The sequence below is a fragment of the Mesoplodon bidens genome (assembly GCF_964165515.1).
Source record: "Mesoplodon bidens genome assembly, chromosome: 4".
Taxonomy (NCBI): Eukaryota; Metazoa; Chordata; class Mammalia; order Artiodactyla; family Ziphiidae; genus Mesoplodon; species Mesoplodon bidens.
Genome location: NC_138160.1, coordinates 126,875,173 through 126,900,908, shown reverse-complemented (window position 1 = coordinate 126,900,908; position 25,736 = coordinate 126,875,173). Strand labels below are relative to the sequence as shown.

General features: G+C 37.7%; 1 protein-coding gene and 1 long non-coding RNA gene across 2 annotated transcripts in view; one reads left to right on the top strand and one right to left on the bottom strand.

The window, feature by feature from the left end:
- The window catches only part of LOC308615312, a 168,791-nt gene extending 157,039 nt beyond the window's left edge, over nucleotides 1–11,752 (top strand). The window contains exons 4-6 of the long non-coding RNA XR_014015504.1: nucleotides 5,305–5,383; nucleotides 6,900–7,015; nucleotides 11,670–11,752. This is a non-coding gene — a long non-coding RNA (uncharacterized lncRNA). The remainder of the gene's footprint in view (nucleotides 1–5,304; nucleotides 5,384–6,899; nucleotides 7,016–11,669) is intronic.
- The window catches only part of SPINK5 (serine peptidase inhibitor Kazal type 5), a gene marked incomplete at its 3' end in the record, with an annotated part of 66,565 nt that overhangs the window by 6,594 nt on the left and 34,235 nt on the right, over nucleotides 1–25,736 (bottom strand). The window contains exons 11-22 of the mRNA XM_081230626.1: nucleotides 24,528–24,655; nucleotides 22,959–23,070; nucleotides 21,730–21,857; nucleotides 19,280–19,328; nucleotides 11,720–11,847; nucleotides 11,011–11,071; nucleotides 8,563–8,690; nucleotides 6,666–6,762; nucleotides 5,068–5,195; nucleotides 1,623–1,695; nucleotides 585–712; nucleotides 353–431 (exon numbers count right to left, since the gene is read on the bottom strand). Of these exons, the coding sequence (XP_081086752.1) occupies nucleotides 353–431; nucleotides 585–712; nucleotides 1,623–1,695; nucleotides 5,068–5,195; nucleotides 6,666–6,762; nucleotides 8,563–8,690; nucleotides 11,011–11,071; nucleotides 11,720–11,847; nucleotides 19,280–19,328; nucleotides 21,730–21,857; nucleotides 22,959–23,070; nucleotides 24,528–24,655 (1,239 nt within the window). The remainder of the gene's footprint in view (nucleotides 1–352; nucleotides 432–584; nucleotides 713–1,622; nucleotides 1,696–5,067; nucleotides 5,196–6,665; nucleotides 6,763–8,562; nucleotides 8,691–11,010; nucleotides 11,072–11,719; nucleotides 11,848–19,279; nucleotides 19,329–21,729; nucleotides 21,858–22,958; nucleotides 23,071–24,527; nucleotides 24,656–25,736) is intronic.

Genomic DNA, 25,736 nt, shown 5'->3' with positions numbered 1-25,736 from the left:
AAAAAGAATTTATCATCTGGAGCTCCAAGCTTTTGATACTTTTTTTTCTTGCTTGTAATTTTGGCATCTATTTGCTTAATTGTTTTAAAACTTCAGAAAAAAAATCCACTTGATAATAACAATAATTTTACAATTACCACTGTTCCTGCAAATGTGTGGTAATTGCATCAGAGTTGCTCTTAGGGCATTGAATTCCATGCTGTTTCTTTGAAGTTCTGGCCATGTCTTTCTTGTTTATCATTATATCCACAACGACTGGGACAGAGTAGGCATTCCATAAGTATTTGTTGAATGAATCAATCTTGCAACCAATCATCCAAATTTAAGTATAAGCACATCTAACATATATTACCTCTTTTTCATTGTTCTCTTCAGCTGCGTTTCTCATGTAGTCCTGTGCTTTCGGTTTTCTTGCGGCTGCTTCCTTTGCCCTTGAAGAAAAAAATGAGAAGAAATGTTTCAACTAAAGTGAACAAACACCTCAGGTGTGCTTTAAAAATAATTGTCATTTTCTCAAGCTGATAAGAAATGATTATTTCCTTTAAGACTCACAATTAAAGGCCCATTTTTGAAAAATAACTCACAGTTTTTCCTTACACATAGCACACGTGTTGCCATATGTCTTGCCATCTAGACCCGTGACAGGGTCACTTTCTCGGGTGCAAGTAAGTTGTCCATTATTCATTTGACTTCTAAACTCATCACATACATCCTGAAAAGAAGGAAGGATTAAATTGGAAATGGCTATTTTCACATAGTATTTGACTGAGCTTGAAAATTGGAAGATTTTGACTCAGGAGTTGGGCAGCCACTTAACCTTGCTGTGGGAGGCTCCATAACGGACCACAAAGGTGTCCAAGTTATAATTCCTGGAACCTGAAAATATGTAGCCTCACATGGCAAGCAGGAATTAAAGTTGAAGATGGAATTCAGGTTGCTAACCAGGTGACCTTAGAATGGAGAGATTATCCCGGATTATCTGGGTGGGCCCAGTGTAATCACAAAGATTCCTATGAGTGAAATAGGAAGGCAGGAAAATCAGTGTCAGAATGATGCAGCTTAAAAAAAAAAATCAACTGGCTTCTGCTGATTTTAAAGATGGCCACAAGCCAAGGAATGCAGGCACTTCTAGAAATTAAAAAAAAAAAAAAAAGGCAAAGAAATAGATCTTCCCCAGAACCTCCAAAAGGGAAAGCAGCCCTACTGACACCTCAGCTGTAACACAGTGAGACCCATTTAGGACTTCTGAACTCCAGAAATGTATGATGATGAATTTGGGTTGCTTTACCACTGTTGGTGGTAATTTGTTACAGCAGCCGAACCTCATTTTCCCCATCTACAAAATGAGGTTGAAAAAAACTTAGTTGACTAGGCTATTGAGATACTTAAATAAACTACTATTTATAAAACTGTTTTATAAAGTGTTCGACTGAAAGATTTCCATTTGGTGTTAAATTTCTACACTGAAAAAGTTATCAGGGATATTCCCATTAATGATGATTTCTGATGTTCTAAGGGCAATATCTTGACTGGCAACATTGACAACCTCTTTCCACATTTTTGATAGTTAAGTAGTGACTTACAGAAAGACCATTCTTGCCAAAACCTAGTTAATGATTCACCTTTCTTAATGCTGATGCATTCCCATTTGATCTGTAGCCAGGATTCTTCTTTTTTGCCTCTGCTTCTTCTTGCCTGGAAAAGAAAAGAGTCAGTAGTCATCTTGCAGACACATACTCAGATTTGGAAGGGGCTTAGAGTTTATGTACACTAAACCACCTCCTTCCTAGAGAACCTCTCACAGATGGACAGTGACTTTGGTTATTAAGAAGCTCCCTCATAACAAGGTAGATATTCTCGGCAGATCAAGTCAAGTTAATCTCAGAGTCTCCTTTATTTGTATCCAAATTCATCTCCCTATAGCTTTCATCCTTTAGTCTTACTTCACATTCTCAGGAAAACACAGAACAAGCCTGCTGAATCCATTACCTCTTCCTGATATTAATCCTTTAGATATCTAAAGGCAAGTTTCAGGTCTCCAAGTCTGCCTTCCTCAGTTCTTTCAACTTTTTATCATAAGTTGTGGTTTTAATGCCTCACCAATTCACCATTCTTATTCCTCAATTTGTAGGTCAATCTATTATAGTACCATTTCAATTCATTATAATATCATTGGAGCCCAAGATAGAAAGAAGACAAGTGATATAGGAAGTACCTTAGGATCATGTTTTTTTGGGTTTTTTTTTAACCTTTCACCTTTCTGATAAAATATTTATGCCAGTGGTTCCTAAGTTTTCATGTACATTAAGAATCAGTTACGAGATTTTTAAAATCAGATTCACCATCAGTCCCAACAATTTTACTGACAAGATCTACATCGGGATTCAGTAACCTGATTTTTAACAAGCAAGCCAGGTGATTCTGATGCAGTTGGCCCAAGATCCAAATACTGCAGAACTCTAGTACACGTATTTCTCCTTCAAAGTTTCATTTGGTAGTGTATATATGTCCATGCCACTCTCTCACTTTGTCACAGCTTACCCTTCCCCCTCCCCATATCCTCAAGTCCATTCTTTAGTAGGTCTGTGTACCAAACGTAAAATAGATAGCTAGTGGGAAGCAGCTGCATAGCACAGGGAGATCAGCTCGGTGCTTTGTGACCACCAAGAGGAGTGGGATAGGGAGGGTGGGAGGGAGGGAGACGCAGGAGGGAAGAGATATGGGGACATATGTATATGTATAACTGATTCACTTTGTTATAAAGCAGAAACTAACACACCATTGTAAAGCAATTATACTCCAATAAAGATGTAAAAAAATAAAATTTTCATTTGGCTTTATGCTTAAAAGAAACGTGTATGAATATATATAACATGAATATGTGTGTGTGTGTATTTTAGGGAGCTCCCTTTTCATATATAAAAAATAGGGAAGTGGTAGTAAATGTATCCTGAAGATTCAAACAAATATAAAGTCATGAAATCTTAAATACTAGGAAAAAGAGACCACCTATAATGATTCAGTCTGGTGGAATTCAATTTACAATCACAGCTCTGCTCAGAAATCTCCAGTGGCTTCTGATCACACATAGAATAAAATCCAATGTCCTTCTCTTGGCCTAAAAAAGCCTTACATGATCTTTCCAAATTAATTACTGCAATTTTCCACGCAGTAATCTTGAGACATAATGACCTCCTCTCTCTTTCCTGAGCTTGAGAATTTCATATATATCTACAGAAACTTGCATTGGCTCCTGCTCTGCCTGAAACTTTCTTCCTTCAGATGGCCAGCTGGCTCATTTCACTCCCTTTTTCAGGTCTCCCTTACTGTCAGGCTTTCCCCAAACACCATAAAGTAGCACCTCCAATCCCTTTCTTTTGCCTTACTCTGCTTTACTTATCTTATCAACACCTGGTCTTGTTATGTAGCTTTTTACTTCTTTGTTTATAATCTGTCTTTCCTATATTATAGTTCCATATGGCAGGAATTTTGTCTTGTTCACTTGAAGAGCACCTGTCCATGAAGAGTGCCTATTATATAGTAGGCAGTCAAAAACCATTGTCAGATGAATGGGTTCCAAAGATTGTAAAATTATTTGATTTATGTTGTTAAATACTTTGTTATGTTGTTAAATATTTTGTTACCTGGAATAAGTATCTTATAACATAGGTAAGTATCTTATAACATAGATGACATGGATTGTATCAGCAAAGTTTTATCTTAATAATTGTTTGCATCTGAGAATCATCATTTGTTCCTTCACAAAATTACCCACTATTAATATGTGATGCAGAAAGAAATAGTTATATGTGAAGAGCTATCTCAATTACGTACATCATACCTACAAAGTATGAGGTGTGCAAAGGGGCAACATAGGGTAGCATAAGAGATCATAATAGTCATTCTTTTATTGCTATTAATGGTGACACCTGTTATTTGCTGAACATTAATTACAGTGCTAATAGTGACCATTCACATTTTTTGTGCACCTCCTTTGTGCTAGGCACTGTGGTAAGAGTTTTACATAGGTTTTCTCATTTAACTTTCAAAAGAAACATCATGTGGCTACTATGATTATGGCTGCCCCACCCCCACTATAAATATGAGCAGATTAAAGCCTAGGGACGTGAAATAACCCATCCAAGAACATGGAGCCGAAATAACCATATGATGCTAATACCCTAGCACTGCCCCATTCTGCCACCCTGCTTCTATTAAAGAATTTTATGACATGGAATAAATACTAGGCTGGTATTCAGAAGAACTGGATTCTAGTTTTAGCTCTGAAGTCACTCCCCCATGAGACCTTGTACTTAAAAAAAAAATTCAGTTTTTCTCATCTGTAAAATGCAACATTTGGAATAACTAGATTTTATCACGTGGCCTGTAGTAACACAATCACAAGATTGTGATTTTTTTTCAAGGAGGAAAAAAATGTGTGTGGAGAAGCATTAAGTGCTCATTAAATGCATATCAATTAAATACCATAATTAATAGCACTGTGATATATGCATCAAATTTTAGAACTATAAGTACCCATCAAGGTTACCTAGAAAACTACCTCAGTATACAGATAGGACCAATAGTGGTTATGTTACTTGCTGCAATAACACAAATCAAGAGTGGCTGAGTTGGATCATAAAGCACTCCAATCAGTACCATTCACCAAAAGAAAATAAATAGAAGGAACAAACCCTGGATTGGGCAATAAATGTGTCCCATACATATGACATGAAGCAACCCTCTTAAACTATGTTGGTTATTCCAAATGACCATTGCAAACCCTCCTTAGGATTTAGGCATGATGTGTTCTAAAGAGCCATTAACTACCATGATGACACAGTTCACAGAATTATGATAGAAAATAGAGTAGGAATCAGCCACTGATTAGCTGCCCTTACTAGGGCTCATTGTTCCTTAGGGGATGCAAGAGAAAGAGATAATATTTGAGAATTAACAAAAAGGGTAGTGTTCACGAAAGGAGCTATAGGTAAATGAGAAATAACCATTAATTCAGGAGGAATATGTGGCTATCTTTTAGACATGCAGGTTGAGAAAATTACTTACAGTTTCTCTTCACACATGGTACACTTATTGTTGTACAATTTGCCATTTGCACTGCGTATAGGATCAACCTCCCGAGTACAGCCGAGTGCTCCATTTTTCATTTGTCCCTGATACTCAGCACATGGGTCCTGAAAGGGAAGAAGAGAGCAGGCCTCTTGGATGACTTGGTCTGTTGTATTGTTATTAAGTTTGTTAAATAATTTGAGTAAGAAGTTCTTGTCTATGTCCTCTTATAAGGCACGTAACATCTAGGATTGCTGTCTACAGAAGAGGAGGGGCTGGAATCATCCATATTCTAAGACATCTGTTGTCATGGGTAATGTTGCTTTTAAGGTTCTACAAAGGGAAATTATAAAGCTGGTTGGGATTTAATCGCACAAATCAAGGGTAAGCAAACTATAGCCTACAGGACTAATCTGTCCTGCTGTCTGTTCTTACATATGAAGTTTTATATATAAAACTTGAAACACACCCTCACTCATTCATTTAAATATTATTTATGGCTGCTTTCCCACAACAGTGGCTATTCAACAGAGTTGAATAGTTGCAACAGAGACCGTGTGACCCGCAATGCCTAAAATATTTGACATCTGTCCTTTTACAGAAAAAAAAAAATTTGCTGACCTCTAATGTAGATAGAAGGGAGAAAGAAGTGCTGGGAGAATGCACAGAATCATTCAAAATGCCAAGGAAGACAGGCCTGAGCAAATTATGAAGATAGAAAAAGGGTCTTAACAAGTCTATCATTTGAGAGTGAGAACTCAGCTTCCTACAAGCGAAAATATGGAAAAACAGAAAAGCCAAAATTTATCAAAGGCAGATATTGGGCCTGTATCAGATCTGGAGGCAAAGAGATGGTCTTGATATCCCCAGGTCATAAGAATAGAAATAAGGTGGCTGTGATCTCAGGCAGTTGTGTTCACATGCCTGAGGAGTGGGCTCACATGCAACACTGTCATGCTGACACTTAAAAAAAAAAAGTCTCAGGAAATGTGCTAAACACTTGCCTAAATTATTTTATTGTATCCCTATAAGAGTACTGCTAAGTAAGAGAAACTAGAGTTGAATGAGATGAAGTGATTTATTCAGTGCTTTGCAAGTCCAAGTGGCATGGGTAGGATGATACCTCAAACTACGTGACTCGAAAACCTGTGCTCTTTCACCATATTATCCTGCCTGGGAACAATAGAAAATATACTTCCAAAAAGTGGCTCCATTCAGGGAAAGAGAGAATAATGAAAGGAAATGAAGAGCATGTGATGCTGATGTGGAACGTCTCCACATTTATACCACTTACTCTCCTAGGATCATTTATTGGCCTGAAAGCTAGATGATATGAAGAGGAGTCAAGAGACTGGGGTCTGGTATTCATGTTAATTATTTCCAAGTTTAAAGAAGTCAAAGTGAGCCCTAGAGAAACTAAAAATTGCTCAGATATTACTCTACAGTCTTAAGGGGAAAATCCCCTGTCCTTCCAAGGATGCTTTCCAACTCAGCACTACATACATTCGTAGCCTTTGACCATAGGGTCTGCCGGGGTCCCAGTGCCATTGAGTTGAGCCATAACTCTGGTTATGGAAATTAGAGGCTGCTCTCACCTGAGCTTTCCCTCTTCCGCCACGTTTGGAACCACGCCCTGCAGGTTTTCTCTGATCTTCCTTTTCCTTCCTCTTTCTTTCTTCATCTTCTTTCTGGCTGGAAATTGGAAAGTGGGAGGTAGGGAATAATAGATTACAGAGAATGGAATGCATTTCTATGAGTTTCTCATCATATGACCAAATTAGATCTGTATGGAATTCACCAGCATTTATTGAACACCTATTACATTGCAGGCCCTCTTCTTTGAAAATATCAATAGAAAGATGAATTATGTCGCATCCTTTTGCCTGGAAGAGCTCTCACTGCAGTAGAAGAAAACCAGTGTTTACATAACCTCAAGCAAGACTAGGTGAGCAATTAATTAGCATTTTGTAAATGCTCATGTGAACCTCCAGCTGGATTTCTCTCAAATACCTCACGTTCAAAAGGTCCCAAAATAATTATCTTCTCTGCCAAATGTGTTCTTCCTCCTGGATTCTCTTGCACAAAGAACAAAACATTGGAGCCATCCCTAACTGCTCCCTCTCCTTCAGCTCGCATAGCTGTTGCCACAGGACATTGGTTTCACTTTCACAGTGTCTCCTATGTTGACCCACTCACCTTCTATTCTAGCTCCCTTGCTCTAGTTACCTCTCACTGGATTACTGTAATCCCCTACTACCGCCAGCGGTATTCTAAATTTTAGTCCCTTCTTCTTTTCTCCTTTTTACTGCTGACATGTGAATCTTCCAAAAGGAACCATATTTATGCTGCTTACTCTCCTAGCTGAAAAATTTTAGCAGCTTGCCACTGTATATAGAATTGACTTCAAAATCCATGATCTGGCATTCAAAGTTGGTGAAGTGAGTAAGCTCTAACTAAACTAAAATGACTTGCTCTCTTTATGTACATACTACAGTTTCTTTAATTTTAGATTTTACCTATGCTGTTCCTTCTTCCTCTCATTCCTTCCCATACTGTTCACTTATGATCCAAATTACCAGATCTAGTTCTATTCTTCCATAAAACTTTCTATTAACGCTCCCTTTCCTAAACTACCATAACACATTGTATATATCATTTTTTTTTTTTTTTTTTTTTTCTGTACGCGGGCCTCTCACTGCTGTGGCCTCTCCCGTTGCGGAGCACAGGCTCCGGACACACAGGCTCCGCGGCCATGGCTCGCGGGCCCAGCCGCTGCGCGGCATGTGGGATCTTCCGGGATAGGGGCACGAACCCGTGTCCCCTGCATCGGCAGGCGGACTCTCAACCACTGCGCCACCAGGGAAGCCCGTATATATCATTTTTAATTTAGCAATTCCTCCTTTGTGTTATATTAATTTATGCCCATGTCTAAACCTTACTGAACTACATGATTTTTGGTAGTACTGTTTCATTCAACTTTGTATAACCAACCGTTATACACATTATACATTGTACATGTTCAGCAAATGACTGTTAATGACAAATATTTTAGGTGTACTTCCAAACTTTGTGTAAATCTATTTTTAGTTTCCTAAAAGTGTGATTTTTTTTTTCAAAAATGCAGGTAGAGGCGTTAGATTGATAGTAAAATCTGTGTATGTTCTCCCCAATGGGGATTACAAAATAATCCAGAAAAGGGATCCACCTGACAGCAAAGGACTTAGGATTTTATCAAGAAAGATGGTGTGATCATTGTGAGGTGCTACCCCAGAACTAATGGAGAATGTAGTGTAATAACTTAGTCATCTATTGCCTATCTCTAGAATTGTGAATCTTAGCCTCTGTAAAGAGAGATTCACCCCAAAATGCTTTAGAGATCATCATTTGTCACTTTTACATGTAAGAAAAGGACAAACACAATCTATATTATATTCCCAGCTCTTTGCCTCCCGGCTCTGCCACCCACAGCATGGGCTTCATCTGTGCACTCACAGGACTGCTTTGCACATGGCGCACTTGTTGCCATGGGTCTTGCCATCTGGGCCACGCACAGGATCATTTTCTCGAGTGCAGAAAAGACTTCCATTTTTCTGAAGGCTCCGAAATTCACTGCATGTATCCTAAAAGGAGGAGAAAAGGCAAGAGCTTGGGTATCTTCTTGGAAATTACTTTGTTGGATCCCTACTAAGTGTTTCCTGGAAAAAAAAAGAAAATGACCTATGAATGTTTCTTTCTGGCAGTTGTTCAATTCCTAGTAAGCACATGGGACTTAAAAAGAGGTTTCTGTTTCTTTTTTCTTGAGATATAGCCTCCAAATCCAGACTGAACCTGCAGTCACACACAAGCAAGAACCTCTTAATAAACTGGGTTCTCTGCAGACTGGTCACAGTCCTTAGTCAAGATTTTATTGTCCCTCTCTATTATATTATAATGCAATAAAAACACTGCACATGGCATAGAGTTTTAAAGAATTAAGGTTTAGGTAGAACTTTGAAGTTCACCTGGTGCAATCATCTGTACTATGTCTCAATCCCCTTTATGTCATGCCTGCCAAGAAGTGGTCTAATTTGCACTGGAACACCTGCAGTGATGAGTTCGTTATCCTCCAGATAGTTCATTCCAAAATTTCTTAGATCATTCCCAGAGATTAACCATAGTGCTACTTTGGGAGGATCTTGGAAAATATCTCTAATCAATCCTATAGGATCCTTATTCTTAGAGTTTTATTTTTCTAAGATGTCACTGCATAGGATGAATACGTTCTTTCGAACCTTTAAGCAAAGTCAACATATTCTACTTCCCTCAGAAAAATTGAGGATATTTTTCTCTCTGCACACAGAGAGTCCTTCAAATATTTGGAGAAAGCTTTCTTGTCCTTCTCCATAGTTCCCTATGTTCTTTTCCAAGATCAAAGCATCCCCAGATACTTCAGCCATTCTCTTCCAATCTGTTTCAGTCATTTGCACCATTTTGCATTCTTAATTCTTCCCCTTTCCTAAAGAATTTAACATAATATTCCAGGTATGTCCAGATAAGCCCAATATGTTGACAGCTATATAATATCATTAGTTAGAATTCCAGTCTGTCACCAAGAGACCTTGGATGAGGGGGTCTTGCCTCTCTGTGCCTCAGTTACCTCTTCTATAAAATGGAAATAATGATAGTATCTATTCTACACAGTTAAAATAATAATGGCCAATATCTATTAAGTATTCAGTATATGTGCTGAATTGTTATGAGAATAATGTGAAATAATGTATATCTACAATGACTGACATCTAGGAAGTACTCAGTAAATTTTAGCTTCAGAGTTATGAGGAATTGAGATAGAATAAGCAAATCACTTAAGATCATATAATTAATTACTGGTGGCAAGTAAGATTGAATTTGTGTTTTTTTCTGTATCTTTTAGTTCAAGTCAAAACTCAGTGAGGACAAGAGTGAGTTTTTTCCTAGCTTTCCTTCAAGGTTCACTGCCTGATTCCCTAACTGGTCATATTTAGCAAAAGAAATATGATATGAGAGGACAGTTTATGGGTAGTAGCTAATGTGAAATCAGAAATCGTCTGATACGGAAGAATATTTTCTTATTGATGTTGAAAAGGGAAGCATGTGAGCTACTCATTATTTTTAAATTCAGGCTCACAATTGTGGGAAAAATAACTGTAAACAAACCAATCATACAGAATTCCAAGTGATACTTCACTAGAGATTATTTTTAATATCAATAGTTGTTGATGGGGGCAAGGAAATATCCACAAACCTGGAAAAATCTACCTGGAGTCAGTCATTTCGAAACCAAGAAAATATTATTGGGGAAAGTTGCTCTTCTATTTTTCTGCCAACTGCTGACACCAGAGATAATTAAAGTTACAAGAAGGAACACACCTGGTTTGACCAAATGTGCTCATCCAAGGCTACATAGTGTGTTAGGAATAATGCTAGATTTGGTGTCAGGAAGTCTAAGTTTCAATTGTTCCTGTTTTGCAACTGTGAGAACTTTGAAAAAATATGTAGATTCTGATACCAATAGTCTCACTACCTTTGTAAGCAAGTTCTTCCTCCTTCTGGATTTTAAATCTTCATTTAAAAATAGGGCATGGAGTAAATCAGAGGTTTGCAAACTGTGGCCCGTGAGCAAAATCTGGCCTACCACCTTTTTTGTGTAAGTAAAGTTTCATTGGAACACAGCCATGCCCATTTATCTGCATATCATCCATGGCTGTTTTAGAGCTACAATAGCAGAGTTGAGTAGTTGTGACAGAGACTGAATGGTCACAACCTAAAATATCTACTGTCTGGCCCTTTAAGAAAACTTTATCAACTCCTGGACTAACTAAACCTTGAGTTCTCTCACATAGGCCTTCAGCGATTCCATGAGTTATTTTTAAAGAGAAACTGCAAAACCGCATTGTGGTACGAAGCTTCCAAGATAACTACCTTTTCAGCTACTCTCTTAGCTCTTCTGGATTCCGCTTCTTTTTCTTTTGCTTCTTGCCGGCTGTAAGAGAAAGGCAGGGGGAACAATCATTCCTAGTACCCAATACATATTATCCTAAAGGGGAATCTCTCTTGATAGATATATTCCATTACTTCTACACCTATAGCAACTTAGCTTGGGAGTAGAAAGGTAAATGTACACCTCTCCATATTCTTCTTGTTTTTAGTGTTGCTTAAAGAATAAGACACATATGCCATGGCCAACCAGTAAATAAATTTTCACTACTCTGTTTCTTTTGGAAAACAAAGATATCAGCCTTCTCCTCAGAAAGCAAGTAGGATACTTAAAAGAATGACTAAATATTAGCAAATTTTTAATTTGCTGGCACCCAGTGATTACATCTTTGGATTATTCATGACAGTATGTATGCAGAGAACAAAAATTCCAATCCTTATATGCCATTAACTCTGGAGGAGTTTCCTCTTAGCACATGATCCTCCCTTAATGGCAATTCAAGTACCTTTCAGAACACTGAGAACACTACAAAGAAATGCACCAAGTATATGGCTTTGTAAGAGTAAATCCCCAAACTCAGTGCAAAGATAGCCATCTGCCTCCTAGAAAAAACCTTCAATATCATCTCTCTCGCCCACCACAGGCCTGTCTTCTCCGACACTCAGCAGGAGCAGTGACTGCAGCTCTACTCACAAGAAGGCCTCACACATGGAGCAGGTGTTGCCATGGATTTTCCCGTCTGGGCCCTTGATGGGGTCATTCTCTCTGGTGCAGGGAAGACGTCCGTTCCTCACATAGTTACGGTATTCACTGCACAGCTCCTGCCAAGTGAGGGAGGGTTTAAGAATCAGGTAACTAAATATTGAAAGCTTCCTCCACATTACCCCTTTGAAAACTATGATATAATGTCCCCAATATAATGGATGCATCAAGAAGATGATGCAGAAGGTTAGTATTAGCCAAGATGCTTTTCAGAGGCCTAGGTCACACACTGTTTGGAATATAAGATTGCTGTCACTTATCTAATTATAAAACCTTCAATTTACTCGAATATTCTGGGCTAGGCACTGTGAGAGATACAAAAAATCCAGGACCTGTGAATATATTGTAGGGCAGAGGGGACTTTGCAGATGTGATTAAGTTAAGGACCTAGAGATAGGGATATTATCCTGGATTATCCTAGTATGTCCAATGAAATCAAAAGGGTCAGTCCTTAAAACTGGAAGAGTAAGACGGGAGAGAGTGAGAGGGAGATATGACTACAGAAGAACAATTAAGAGATGCAATGTTGTTGGCCTTGAAGACGATGGAAACAGTCCAGGAGCCAAGGAACATGAACGGCCTCTAGAAGCTAGAAAAAGCAGAGACATTCAATCCAGAGTTCCTGGAAAATGAAGAAAATATGTTCTCAGAGTGGTTTCCTACCCTCCCTACACTTTTGTCTATTATGAAGAATAAGTAATGCAGAGTAAGAAGTAAAAAGAAAAGTGATTACACGTAGCAGTAAGTCAGTAAGCATTTAAAAGTCTTCTATCAGGGCTTCCCTGGTGGTGCAGTGGTTAAGAATCCACCTGCCAATGCAGGGGACACAGGTTCGAGCCCTGGACTGAGATGCCACATACCACAGAGCAACTAAGCTCGTGCGCCACAACTACTGAGCCCGCGTGCCATGACTACTGAAGCCTGCACACCTAGAGCTTGTGCTCTGCAACAAGAGAAGCCACTGCAATGAGAAGCCCACGCACCACAACGAAGAGTAGCCCCCCACTCGCTGCAACTAGAGAAAGCCCCTGTGCAGCAACGAAGACACAGTGCAGCCCAAAATAAATAAATTAATTTTTAAAAAAGGCTTCTATCATAGACTTAGAATTGTGATGTCACTATAGTGGATCTGTAAATGTTTATCATCAGCATTCTTTTGAGGGTGCTTAAATATTGGTGCAGAAGAAGGCTAATAAAATTGGTGGAGACCAATATAAAATATATATGTTTATGATATGTTGCACATCACAGTCTATAAAAGCTAGGAAAGATCAAGGTGAGGAGATTCAACAGGTCTGGAAGGGGAAGCTTCCTGGAAAAACAGAGTATACATACAGGATAAACCCTAAGAAAAACACACCAAGGCACATATTAATCAAACTAACAAAAATTAAACTCAAAGAAAAAATATTAAAAACAGCAAGGGAAAAACAAAAAATAACATACAAAGGAATCCCCAGAAGGTTATCAGCTGATTTTGCAGATAAACTCTGCAGGCCAGAAGGGAGTGGCTGGATATACTTAAAGTGATGAAAGAGAAAAACCTACAACCAAGATTACTCTACCCACAAGGATCTCATTCAGATTTGATGGAGAAATCCAAAGCTTTTCAGACAAGCAAAAGCTAAGAGAGTTCAGCACCACCAAACCAGCTTTACAACAAATGCTACAGAAACGTCTCTAGGTGGGAAACACAAGAAAAGAAAAAGACCCACAAAAACAAACCCAAAACAATTAAGAATATGGTAATAGGAACATACATATTGATAATAACCTTGAATGTAAATGGCTTAAATGCCCCAACCAAAAGACACAGACTAGGTGAATGGATACAAAAACAAGACCCATATATATGCTATCTACAAGACACCACTTCAGACCTAGGGACACATACAGACTTAAACTGAAGGGATGGAAAAAGATATTCCATGCCAATGGAAATCAAAAGAAAGCTGGAGTAGCAATACTTGTATCAGATAAAATAGACTTTAAAATGAAGACTGTTCCAAGAGATAAGGAGGGACACTACATAACGATCAAAGGATCAATCCAAGAAGAAATTACAAATGTTTATGCACCCAATATAGGAGCACCTCAATACATAAGGCAATTCTAACAACCATGAAAAGAGAAATAGACAGTGACACAATAATAGAAGGGGACTTTAACACCCCACTTACACCAATGGACAGATCATCCAAACAGAAAATAAATAAGGAGGCACAAACTTTAAATACACAATAGACCAGATAGATTTAATTGATATTTATAGAACATTCCACCCGAAAGTGGCAGAATACACTTTCTTTTCAAGTGCACACACAACATTCTCCAGGATAGATCGCATCTTAGGTCACAAATCAAGCCTCAGAAAATTTAAGAAAATTGAAATCGTATCAAGCATCTTTTCTTACTACAACGCTATGAGACTGGAAATCAATTAAAGGAAAAAAACTGTAAAAACCACAAATACATGGAGGCTAAACAGTGTGCTACTAAATAACCAAGAGATCACTGAAGAAATCAAAGAAGAAATCAAAAAATACATAGAAACAAATGACAAGGAAAACACGACGACCCAAAACCTATGGGATGCAGCAAAAGCAGTTCTAAGAGGGAAGTTTATAGCAGTCAATCTCACCTCAAGAAACAAGAAAAATCTTAAGTAAGCAATCTAAACCTACACTTACAACAACTAGAGAGGGCTTCCCTGGTGGTGCAGTGGTTGAGGGTCCACCTGTTGATGCAGGGGACACGGGTTCATGCCCCGGTCCAGGAAGGTCCCACATGACGCGGAGCGGCTGGGCCCATGAGCCACGGCCGCTGAGCCTGCGCATCTGGAGCCTGTGCTCCGCAATGGGAGAGGCCACAACAGTGAGAGGGGCCCACGTACCGAAAAAAAAAAAAAAACTAGAGAAAGAAGAACAAAGAAAACCCAAAGTCAGTAGAAGAAATCATAAAGATCAGAGCAGAAATAAATAAAAATAAAGAAAACAATAGGAAAGATCAATAAAACTAAAAGCTGGTTCTTTGAGAAGATAACAAAATTAACAAACTAATCCAGACTCATCAAGAAAAAAAGGGAGAGGATGCAAATAAGTAAAATTAGAAATGAAAAAGGAGAAATCAGAAATGACACTGCAGAAATACAAAGGATTATAAGAGCCTACTACAAACAACTATATGCCAATAAAATGGACAACCACGAAGAAATGGACAAATTCTTGGAAAGGTACAATTTTCCAAGACTGAACCAGGAAGAATTAGAAAATATAAACAGACCTATCAATATAAATAGTAATGAAATTGAAACCGTAATTAAAAATCTTCCAACAAACAAAAGTCCAGGACCAGATGGCTTCACGGGTGTATTCTATCAAACATTTAGAGAAGAGCTAACATCCATCCTTCTCAAACTCTTCCAAAAAATTGCAGGGGGAGAAACACTCCCAAATTCATTCTACAAAGCCATCATCACCCTGATACCAAAACCAGAAAAAGGTATCACAAAAAAAGAAAACTATAGACCAATATCACTGAGGAACATAGATGCAAAAATCCTCAACAAAATACTAGCAAACAGAATCCAACAACACATTAAAAGTATCATCACCATGATCCAGTGGGATTTATCCCAGGGATGCAAGGATTCTTCAGTATACGCAAATCAATCAGTGTGGTACAGCACATTAACAAATTAAGGAATAAAAACCATATGATCAATTCAACACCCATTTATGATAAAAACTCTCCAGAAAATGGGCATAGAGGGAACCTATCTCAACATAATAAAGGCCATATATGACAAACCCACAGCAAGCATCATACTCAATGGTGAAAAACGGAAAACATTTCCAGTATGATCAGGAACAAGACAAGGATGTCCACTCTCACCACTCTTATTCAACATAGTTTTGGAAGTCCTAGCCATGGCAATCAGAAAAAAAAGAACTAAAAGGAATACAAATAAAACTGTCACTGTTTGCAGGTGACATGATACTATACATAGAGAATCCTAAAAATGCCACCAGAAAACTATTAGAACTAAGCAATGAATTTGGTAAGGTTGCAGGATACAAAATTAATGCACAGAAATCTCTTGCATTTCTATACACCAACAATGAAAAATCAGAAAGAGAAATTAAGGAAACACTCCCATTTACCATTGCAACAAAAAGAATAAACTTATCTAGTAATAAACCTGACTAAGGAGGCAAAAGACTTGTACTCAGAAAACTATAAAACACTAATGAAGAATATCAAAGATGACAAAAACAGATGGAGAAATATACCATGTTCTTGGATTGGAAGAATCAATATTGTGAAAATGACTATACTACCCAAAGCAATCTACAGATTCAGTGCAATCCCTATCAAACTACCAGTGGCATTCTTCACAGAATTAGAACAAAAAATTTTACAATTTGTATGGAAACACAAAAGACCCCGAATAGCCAAAGCAATCTTGAGAAAGAAAAACAAAGTTGGAGGAATTGGGCTCCCTGACTTCAAACTATACCACAAAGCTACAGTAATCAAGACAGTATAGTACTGGCACAAAAATAGAAATATAGGTCAGTGGTACAGGATAAAATGCCCAGAGATAAACCCACACACATATGGGCACCTAATTTACAACAAAGGAGGCAAGAACATACAATGGAGGAAAGACAGCCTCTTCAATTAAGTGGTGCTGGGAAAACTGGACAGCTACATGTAAAAGAATGAAATTAGAACACTAACACTACTCAAAAATAAACTCCAAATGGATTAAAGACTTAAATGTAAGACCAGACACTATAAAACTGTTAGAGGAAAACATAGGAAAAACACTCTATAACATAAACCATAGCAAGATCTTTTTTGACCAACCTCCTAGAGTACTGGAAATAAAAACAAAAATAAACAAATGGGACTTAATTAAAAGCATTTGCACAGCAAAAGGAAACCATAAACAAGACAAAAAGACAACCCTCAGAATGGGAGAAAGTATTTGCAAATGAAACAACAGACAAAGTGTTTGTATTTAATCTCCAAAATATACAAAGAGCTCATGGAGCTCAATATCAAAAAAACAAAAAATCCAGTTAAAAAATGGGCAGAAGACATAGACATTTCACCAAGGAAGACATGCAGATGGCCAAGAGGCACCTGAAAAGATGCTCAACATCAGTAATTATTAGAGAAATGCAAATCAAAACTACAATGAGGTATCACCTCAGGCCAGTCAGAATGGCCATTATCAAAAAATCTAGAAACAATAAATGCTGGAAAGGGTGTGGTGAAAAGGGAACCCTTGTGCACTGCTGGTGGGAATGTAAATTAATACAACCACTATGGAGAACAGTATGGAGGTTCCTTCAAAAACTAAAAATAGAACTATCATACGACCCAGCAATCCCACTATTGAGCATATACCCCGAGAAAACCACAATTCAAAGAGACATTTACCACAATGTTCTTTGCAGCACTATTTACAATAGCCAGGACATGGACGCAACCTAAGTGTCCATCAACAGATGAATGGATAAAGAAGATGTGGCATATATATATACAATGGAATATTACTCAGCCATAAAAATAAACGAAATTGAGTTATTTGTAGTGAGGTGGATGGACCTAGAGTCTGTCATACAGAGTGAAGTAAGTCAGAAAGAGAAAAACAAATACTGATGCTAACACATATATATATAGAATCTTAAAAAAAAAATGGTACTGATGAACTTCGTTGCAGGGCAGGAATAAAGATGTAGACATAGAGAATGGACTTGAGGACACAGGGTAGAAGGGGGAAGCTGGGGCAAAGTGAAAGTACCACTGACATATATACACTACCAAATGTAAAATAGCTAGTGTGAAGCAGCTGCATAACACAGGGAGATCAGCTCTGTGCTTTGTGATAACCTAGACAGTGGGATAGGGAGGATGGGAGGGAGGTTCAAGAGGGAGGGGATATGGGGATATATGTATTCATATGACTGATTCACTTTGTTGTACAACAGAAACTAACACAGTATTGTGAAGCAATTATACTCCAATAAGGATCTATTTTTTAAAAAAGAGACATATCTGAAACAAAGATATGGGGGAGAGAACAAATATGAAAGTATGATGCCTGGAGAAACTGACACCTTTCTGGGATTTACTTGATAAAGTCCAGGGATGGGGGATGCATATTTGAAACAGAAGAGTAACAATGGGAGTGGAGAGGAGGAGGAATGTGTTAAGACCATTTGAAAAATCTAATAGGATTTAGAAACTGATAAAACACTATGGATAAAACAAATTTTCAATTCTGAATTACTAATAAAAAGATGGTTCCAGGTAACAGAAAGTTACTGAGAAAATGAATCAGTTTAAAGGCAACCTTTTAAACTGTGTCAACTTTTCTCCCAAAATTATTAGGCTTATACTTTTGAAGCTGTTGTTAGGAAATAGAATAAATAAAGGTAAACCTTGTGTAAGGCTATCTGAGAGTAATCCTACATCTATGTAAAGACAGAGTTTGCTCTGCTACTTATAAAATTGTAAAATTATATATAGAAATATAAAATTGTATATAGAAATGTGAAGTAGATTAAAAATAATTAGAAATTCAAAGGATTTAATTAATAGTCATAATTGAAAGTGAAAATACTAGTATTCCTCCATAGCTGGGTGCTGACAAAGATCAAATATGATAATATATGTGCACTTTGTTTTGTAAATTGAACTAATGTGAATGATAGGGATGTTGTACTCTCTCGTTAAAATAGCTAAGAGGTAGGAATTATGTAACCTGAAATTAGTAAATTGTAAAAATTGATAGTAATAACCTGTGCCTGACAACAGAAATCTTAAGAAAAGCCAAATATGGGAAATATTCCTTACAAAGTAAGTTAAACTCCACTTTTTATGAAATAAACCTTAAATTTTGAATTGTCTTGAAATAAAATTGATACTCAGGAAACTTGTTACTTAAGACTTTTTTTTCCAGGTTAAAGGTTATATTTATTCATTTTTTAAATTAATTTTTATTGGAGTATAGTTGATTTACAATGTTTGTTAGTTTCTGCTATACAGCAAAGTGAATCAGTTATACATATACCTATAGCCACTCTTTTTTAGATTCTATTCCCATATAGGTCATTGAGAGTATTGAGTAGAGTTCCCTGTGCTATATAGTAGGTTCTTATTAGTTATCTGTTTTACATATAGTACTATGTATATGTCAATTCCAGTCTCCCAGTTTATCCACCCCCATTTCCCCTTTGGTAACCATAAGATTGTTTTCTACATCTGTGACTCTATTTCTGTTTCATTTCATCTGTTTCTGTTTCATAGGTTCATTTGTACCATTTTTTAAGATTCCACATGTAAGCGATATCATATGATATTTGTCTTTCTCTGTCCCATAAAAAACAGGAAAACATTTATGCTAATGAGATATCTAGAATGTTATTGCAGAGAAAAAATGTCAGGGTATAATATAAGAATTTGTGAGAAAATTACCTTTGCAGTTTCTCTTTTAGCCTTTGTTCTTGCTCTTTCTTCTTGTTGACTATAAGAAACAGGAAAAATGAGAGACAGAAGAATCTTAATACAGTAGTATAGATTCTTAACATTCACAGGTTGATCATTCATTGCATCGATTATTCTCAAGCAACTCCAAAGATCCACTCATAGTAGGTGTAATTTTATTGGGTAATAATTAGAATGATTTACCACAACTCAGGAGAATGGTGTTCAAGGGAAAACCCCTTAATTAATGAGTAGACCTATATAGCTTCCCAGCAGATATCCTGGAATAGGACTTTCTTATTTGCTGATTCTTTTACATCTGAAAAAGGTGCAGAACTCTTTATAAAGTGGTGATATTTAGCTTCTGGGAGGCAGTATAGCATGGTGATTAAGAAGAAAGTTAAGAAGAAAGACTCTGCAGCCAAATAGAATAAGGAACATAAGACGTGTCTTAACCTCTCTGTGTTTTCCTCATCTTTAAATGGGGAAATGGAGTAGAGGGATAGAAGAGGTAATAAGAATACTTCTCTCATAGGACTGTTGTGAGCATTAAATAAGTTGATACATGTAAAGCAATTAGAATTAGTATCCAGTACATAATAAAGTGATTGATAAAAGTGATTGTTATCATCAGCATTGTAAGCATTATTGAAAGTGAACACTCCAAAAACAGGCATATTGGGCTTCCCTGGTGGCGCAGTGGTTAGGAATCCACCTGCCAATGCAGGGGACACTGGTTCGAGCCCTGGCCCAGAAAGATCCCACATACTGCAGAGCAACTAAGTCCGTGTGCCACAACTACTGAGCCTGCGCTCTAGAGCCCACAAGCCACAACTACTGAGCCCACGTGCCCAACTACTGAAGCCCGTGCACCTAGAGCCTGTGCTCTGCAACAAGAGAAACCACTGCAATGAGAAGCCCGTGCACCGCAAGGAAGAGTGGCCCCCTGCTCACCACAACTAGAGAAAGCCCGTGTGTAGCAGCGAAGACCCAACACAGCCAAAAATGAATAAATAAAATAAATTTAAAAAAAACAAACAAAAAAAACAGGCATATGATGAAAATGAAATGAGAGTAATAGCTCTTAACCATTTTGGATGAGTAACAGTGTTGCAAATTGAGTTTAATATACTCAGTCTGCAGCATAATTAGATCTGTAATGCAGATAATTCAATCATGTTGTAGAGACAAAAATAATTTGCTAAAACGTTTTCATACATTACAGTCAATGTAAAAACTGCTCATTGATCAACTTAAAACTTTTTTAAAAGTTGAAAACAGTATTTGTATGTGATATTAAAGTGTTTAAGAAATGACTATGGAGGGAAATATGGTTCTTAAGAAAGGCAATAGCCTTTGCTAACACATCCATAAAGTATGAGGCAATAAAATTTTAATTGGATAAGGAATTTTTATATTGATGGAAGAAACTAACTAAAATAGCTCCAAAATTGTGGGGTTTCTTATACTTCTTTATATAGATACTGATCCAAACTTTACTGTGAGTCTAAGTTGACTATAAAATTTAAGAAGCATTTTCTTTTCATAATGGAAACTTGTCAGAGGAAACAGCAGAGATGACCACTAGGTGGCAGACTTACTTCCTCATCTCTGAAAGATTAAGGTAAAGAAAAACAGACTGAAATGAGCGTAACAGGCAGATGTTACTACCAGAAGTTGATAATGGTTTTGCTAAATAATTATACCCTGTCTACACCCTACAATGAGAAATCTTATCATTTTCTTCATTTTTCCTGGGCCGAAATTTCCATCATTCTCATCTTCTCTGGGCCTTAATTTTTTTCCGTCTATAACTTGGGATAATACAGAACCCATTTCATACGGTTGTTGTGAAGATTAAATGAGATTGGGTAGCAAAACCCAAGTATATGCCGATTATATGCCAATAAATGTTGGTTATGATTATATGGTCATAGTCATGACTTCCATCTAACAGATTTTTTAATGCTTCCATGGCTCACTTACGCTATGGGACAAATCTGCTGGGTTGTATTGCTCTCCACTAGGGAAGATGGAATGACTGAATCCTTTCAGAGATTCTGGGCATATAAAAAATAGAGTATCCCTTGGGACAAAGACTTAAGGAATACAGTAGACTCTGGTTTGAGAGGATATACCATGTTGTCTATTCTAAAAGGGATGATCTGTCATGTGTTTTCAGATGATTTCATATCCCACTCTGCAAGGGTATGATCCTTGTTTCATGTCATTTACACTTCCATGGGAACTCAACCAGTGATTGATATGCAGGAATCATTCTTTGACAATTAGGACATTGTGCAAAAATGTGTCATAAAAAAATGCCATTGATAAGAAACAAACACAATTTAAGAAACAAAATAGAATAAAGCTCCAAAAAAGAGAAATGAAGCAGAAAGGACAAAACCCTCCCTCATTTTCCCAGCAGCAGCTCTACTCACAAGAAAGCCTCACACATGGAGCAGGCGTTGTCATGCATTTTCCCATCTGGGCCCTCGACGGGGTCATTCTCTCTGGTGCAAACGAGTTTTCCATTTCTCACAAACTTGCGGTATTCACTGCACAGCTTCTGCCAAGATAGAGAAGGTAATTTGGACACACATTTTATTCCCATTCAGAGCAGAAGTTTGAAGCATCTACATTGGTAGAAACTAATCTTTGAGCCCAGGATTTTAGTTGTGTTTCTCTCAAATATAAAATTCAATTGAACAAAAAAACCCTCGTGATTTGCTAAGAGATGGAAACAAATAAGACATAATAGGATGTATAATAAAAGAGGTAGATAAGTAAACTCCACTATAATCTAAATAGAATAAGTGCAAACATACAGGTACAAGAAAATCTGAGAACTCAGAGGTTGGGACCATGAAATCTGATTGTGGAAATCAGGGAAGATGTCAGGGAACTAGGATACTTTGAGTGAGACTTTGAAGAGTAAATAGGATTTTCCTGGTTAAGAAATGGATTGAGAAATACACATTTTAGATTGCTAAAATAAGCTGAGAAGCACATGTGAGAAACTACATGGCCTATAGCAGAACATGAATTTCTGAATGACGGTAAGGAGCCAAATAAGAGAGTTAAGGAGATCGAAATGCATCCTTTAGTTGATAATGAGTTATTTGTGCATTTTAAGAAGAGCAGTATTATGATCTAGTTAATATTTTGAAACTTTACTCCAGCTGTGTTAGGGAGGATGGTTGGATAAGAAAAAGAATAGAATTTAGAGGGAAGATTAGGAGACTTTCATCATCTAAAGAAGAAGTTAACGGTAACTTATATAAAGCCATGAAAGTGAATATTGTAATATTTCAAAGGTAAAAACCATGTTTTCTGTGTGTGTGCAATGTATTTTGAACCCAACTCAGATGTGAAATTTCAAAAATTCACACGTAGAAAATATACACTAAGTGTCTCAGGAAAGTGGTAAGCAAAAGCTAGCATAGTCTGTAAGTGATGAAACTAGAACTAGAAATCATTTTTTTTCAGACTGCAAATAAGTTATTTTTACTGTATAGAGTCTCTGAAGCAGCAAGAATTGATCAACTCCCATATCATTCATCTTAATGTCATCTCCAGATTGAAAGGTTAAGGTTTTCTGGGGATTTTTGCAGGGCAATATTCCAGCCTTTAGGCTCTTTGAAGTATGTTCAAATTAAAGTCTACTCACTGCATATAAGCATGCTTTTCCAGGTTCTCTTTTACTTCTTGCTTTTGCTTCATCTTTTTTCTTTTCTTCAGCTTTTGCTTCATCTTTTTTCTTTTCTTCAGCTTTTGCTTGGCTGAATGAGAAAAAACAAAACAAAACAAAACAAAAACAGGACAGATCCGTAGGACCAAACACAGTCAATGGTTTCTCCACATTTCTGCATTGCTAACCTGTCCTCCCTCCTCAAGAAGGAGCAACTTTGCCCCTTTATCACTACATACTAATGAGAAGCAACAAAACAGCCTCCAGTATGATAAGATACCATAACTTCTTCATAGTTTCTGCATAACACTGAAATAAAGATAGCGTTACTTGTGGATTTGGGAGGCTTGCTTTCTGTAAATTACCTTTTTTTGGCTGTGGTCAGAAAAGGAACATCATCAGTGTTCATCAAGGAGATATCAAAACTAGTACTGTGGGCTTCCCTGGTGGCGCAGTGGTTGGGGGTCCGCCTGCCGATGCAGGGGACACGGGTTCGTGCCCCAGTCCGGGAAGATCCCACATGCCGCGGAGCGGCTGGGCCTGTGAGCCATGGCCGCTGAGCCTGCGTGTCCGGAGCCTGTGCTCCGCAACGGGAGAGGCCACAACAGTGAGAGGCCCGCGTACCGCAAAAAAAAAAACCTAGTACTGTGGTGACATTACACCTGGAGCCTGAAAGTGGCCTTAATAAAGCACATTGACTGGTCCCCTTGTTTCACAGAGACAAGGTGAGGTGAGGGCTTTGCTTATAATCTCAGGATATGCCCACAACTAACCCAGATTTCTCCTCTCAAGTCTATGTTCTATCTACCACATCATGTATGCCGTAGCTTTATTAATTCAGTTTACATGTATTGCTTACTCATGGCTGTGTTATCTGTAAGAAAAGGTAGGATGGATGGAAAAATAATAATTTCCATACATTGATAAACCAAATGAGCCTAAATGTGCTTTGTACAATGGGATTGCATGGTATGTACAGTTAACTGATGGTATTTCAACCATACCTGGTTGTCAGTCAAATTACAAAAGACCAAAGATTCTAAATGTAGTCAACTACTTAATCTGAACTCAGTCAGATAAACTGAGTGCAGTCCCAAATTTTGAAACCAAACTCAGTTATAACTTACTGAGAAATGTCACATTATATAAAGTAACATTTACTGTAATTTAATAAGAGTTCATGGTTGTTTCATGGGCAACTTCAATAATCAATTTCTGCAGTAAGTGTTAACTTTGGGTCTTCGCCCCTCTGGAAGATGAGATGCCTATAAACTTGTACAACAGGTTCACAATATGAAGCTTCAGCAGTAGGGAGAATTTGATATTTGCATAAGTAAGTCAGGATGTTCCAGTGCTAAGAGAATGAGTGTCGGGGGTAACAGACATCTTGGCATAAATGCTCTAGGTACTTATTCCCAGCTCTATTACTTACATTCTCCATGTAACTTCTTCAACTCCCTTCCCAGTTTGCCCATCTATGAAACAAGCTAGTTCTATTAGATTACTGAAGGATCCCTTTTCTCTTTGACATTCTGAAACTGTACTCACTAGAAGACTTGACACATGGAACACAAGTTGACATGCATTTTCCCATCTGGGCCACAAATAGGTTTATATTCTCTGGTACAGAAAGGTATTCCATTCTTTACATGATCCTGATATTCACTGCAGAGTTTCTGAATAAAGAAAATGAGACAGTTTAGATATGGTTCTCTATAAACTTTAGATACTCTTTATCAAAGATATTGGAAAAGAGGAATTAAGGATAAAAAATAAAACATTTAGGATTTATAATTGTCCAAAATTTTTGTGATATTTCTCTTCTTATAAGATTCATCCATTTGGGGCTTCCCTGGTGGCGCAGTGGTTAAGAATCTGCCTGCCAATGCAGGGGACACGGGTTCGAGCCCTGGTCCGGGAAGATCCCACATGCCGTGGAGCAACTAAGCCCATGCGCCACAACTACTGAGCCTGCGCTCTAGAGCCCATGAGCCACAGCTACTGAGCCCACGTGCCGCAACTACTGAAGCCCGCACGCCTAGAGCCCGTGCTCCGCAACATGAGAAGCCACCACAATGAGAAGCCCGTGCACTGCAACGAAAGCCTGTGCACAGCAACGAAGACCCAGTGCAGCCAAAGATAATAAATCAAGATTCATCCATTTAAGTGTTCAACAAATATATTAAGTTAAAGGGATTAAATATGAATGTGATTTAGCGCTTTTATGTCAAGTGAAAAGGATAAGGAATTGCAATATAAAAAGCTAAGGGATATGACACATGTCTAAATTAAGTATGCACTAGCATATAGGAAAGAATGATCCAAGGAAGTTCAGAGAAGAGCTTATATTTGAGTTGTATCTTTAGAATGTGCCTAGGAGAACAATGTGGCAAAAAAGTCCTCCAGGAGGAATTATGATATGCAAAGACACAGAGGCGTAAAAGAATATGTTATTTTGAGATAATCTATTACAGTCAGGAGTATAGTGGCTAAAGAATTAGCAGGACACAAAGAGGAAGGTTTGGGAACTGGTTAAAAGGAGACCTTGAAGATAAGTCAAAATCAGACTACTAAACTTTGAAAGGACTTGGGACTTTATTCTTAGGAAATGGAAAACAATATTTATAGCAGAGAAGGACCTAATCAAATCTTTGTTTTAGAAAGATTATCCAGTCGGATGTGTGGAGGGTTTAAGTGACTAAAGACTGAAGCTAGGGAAACTATAGAAGAGAAGGAAGGAAGGGAGGGAGGGAGAGA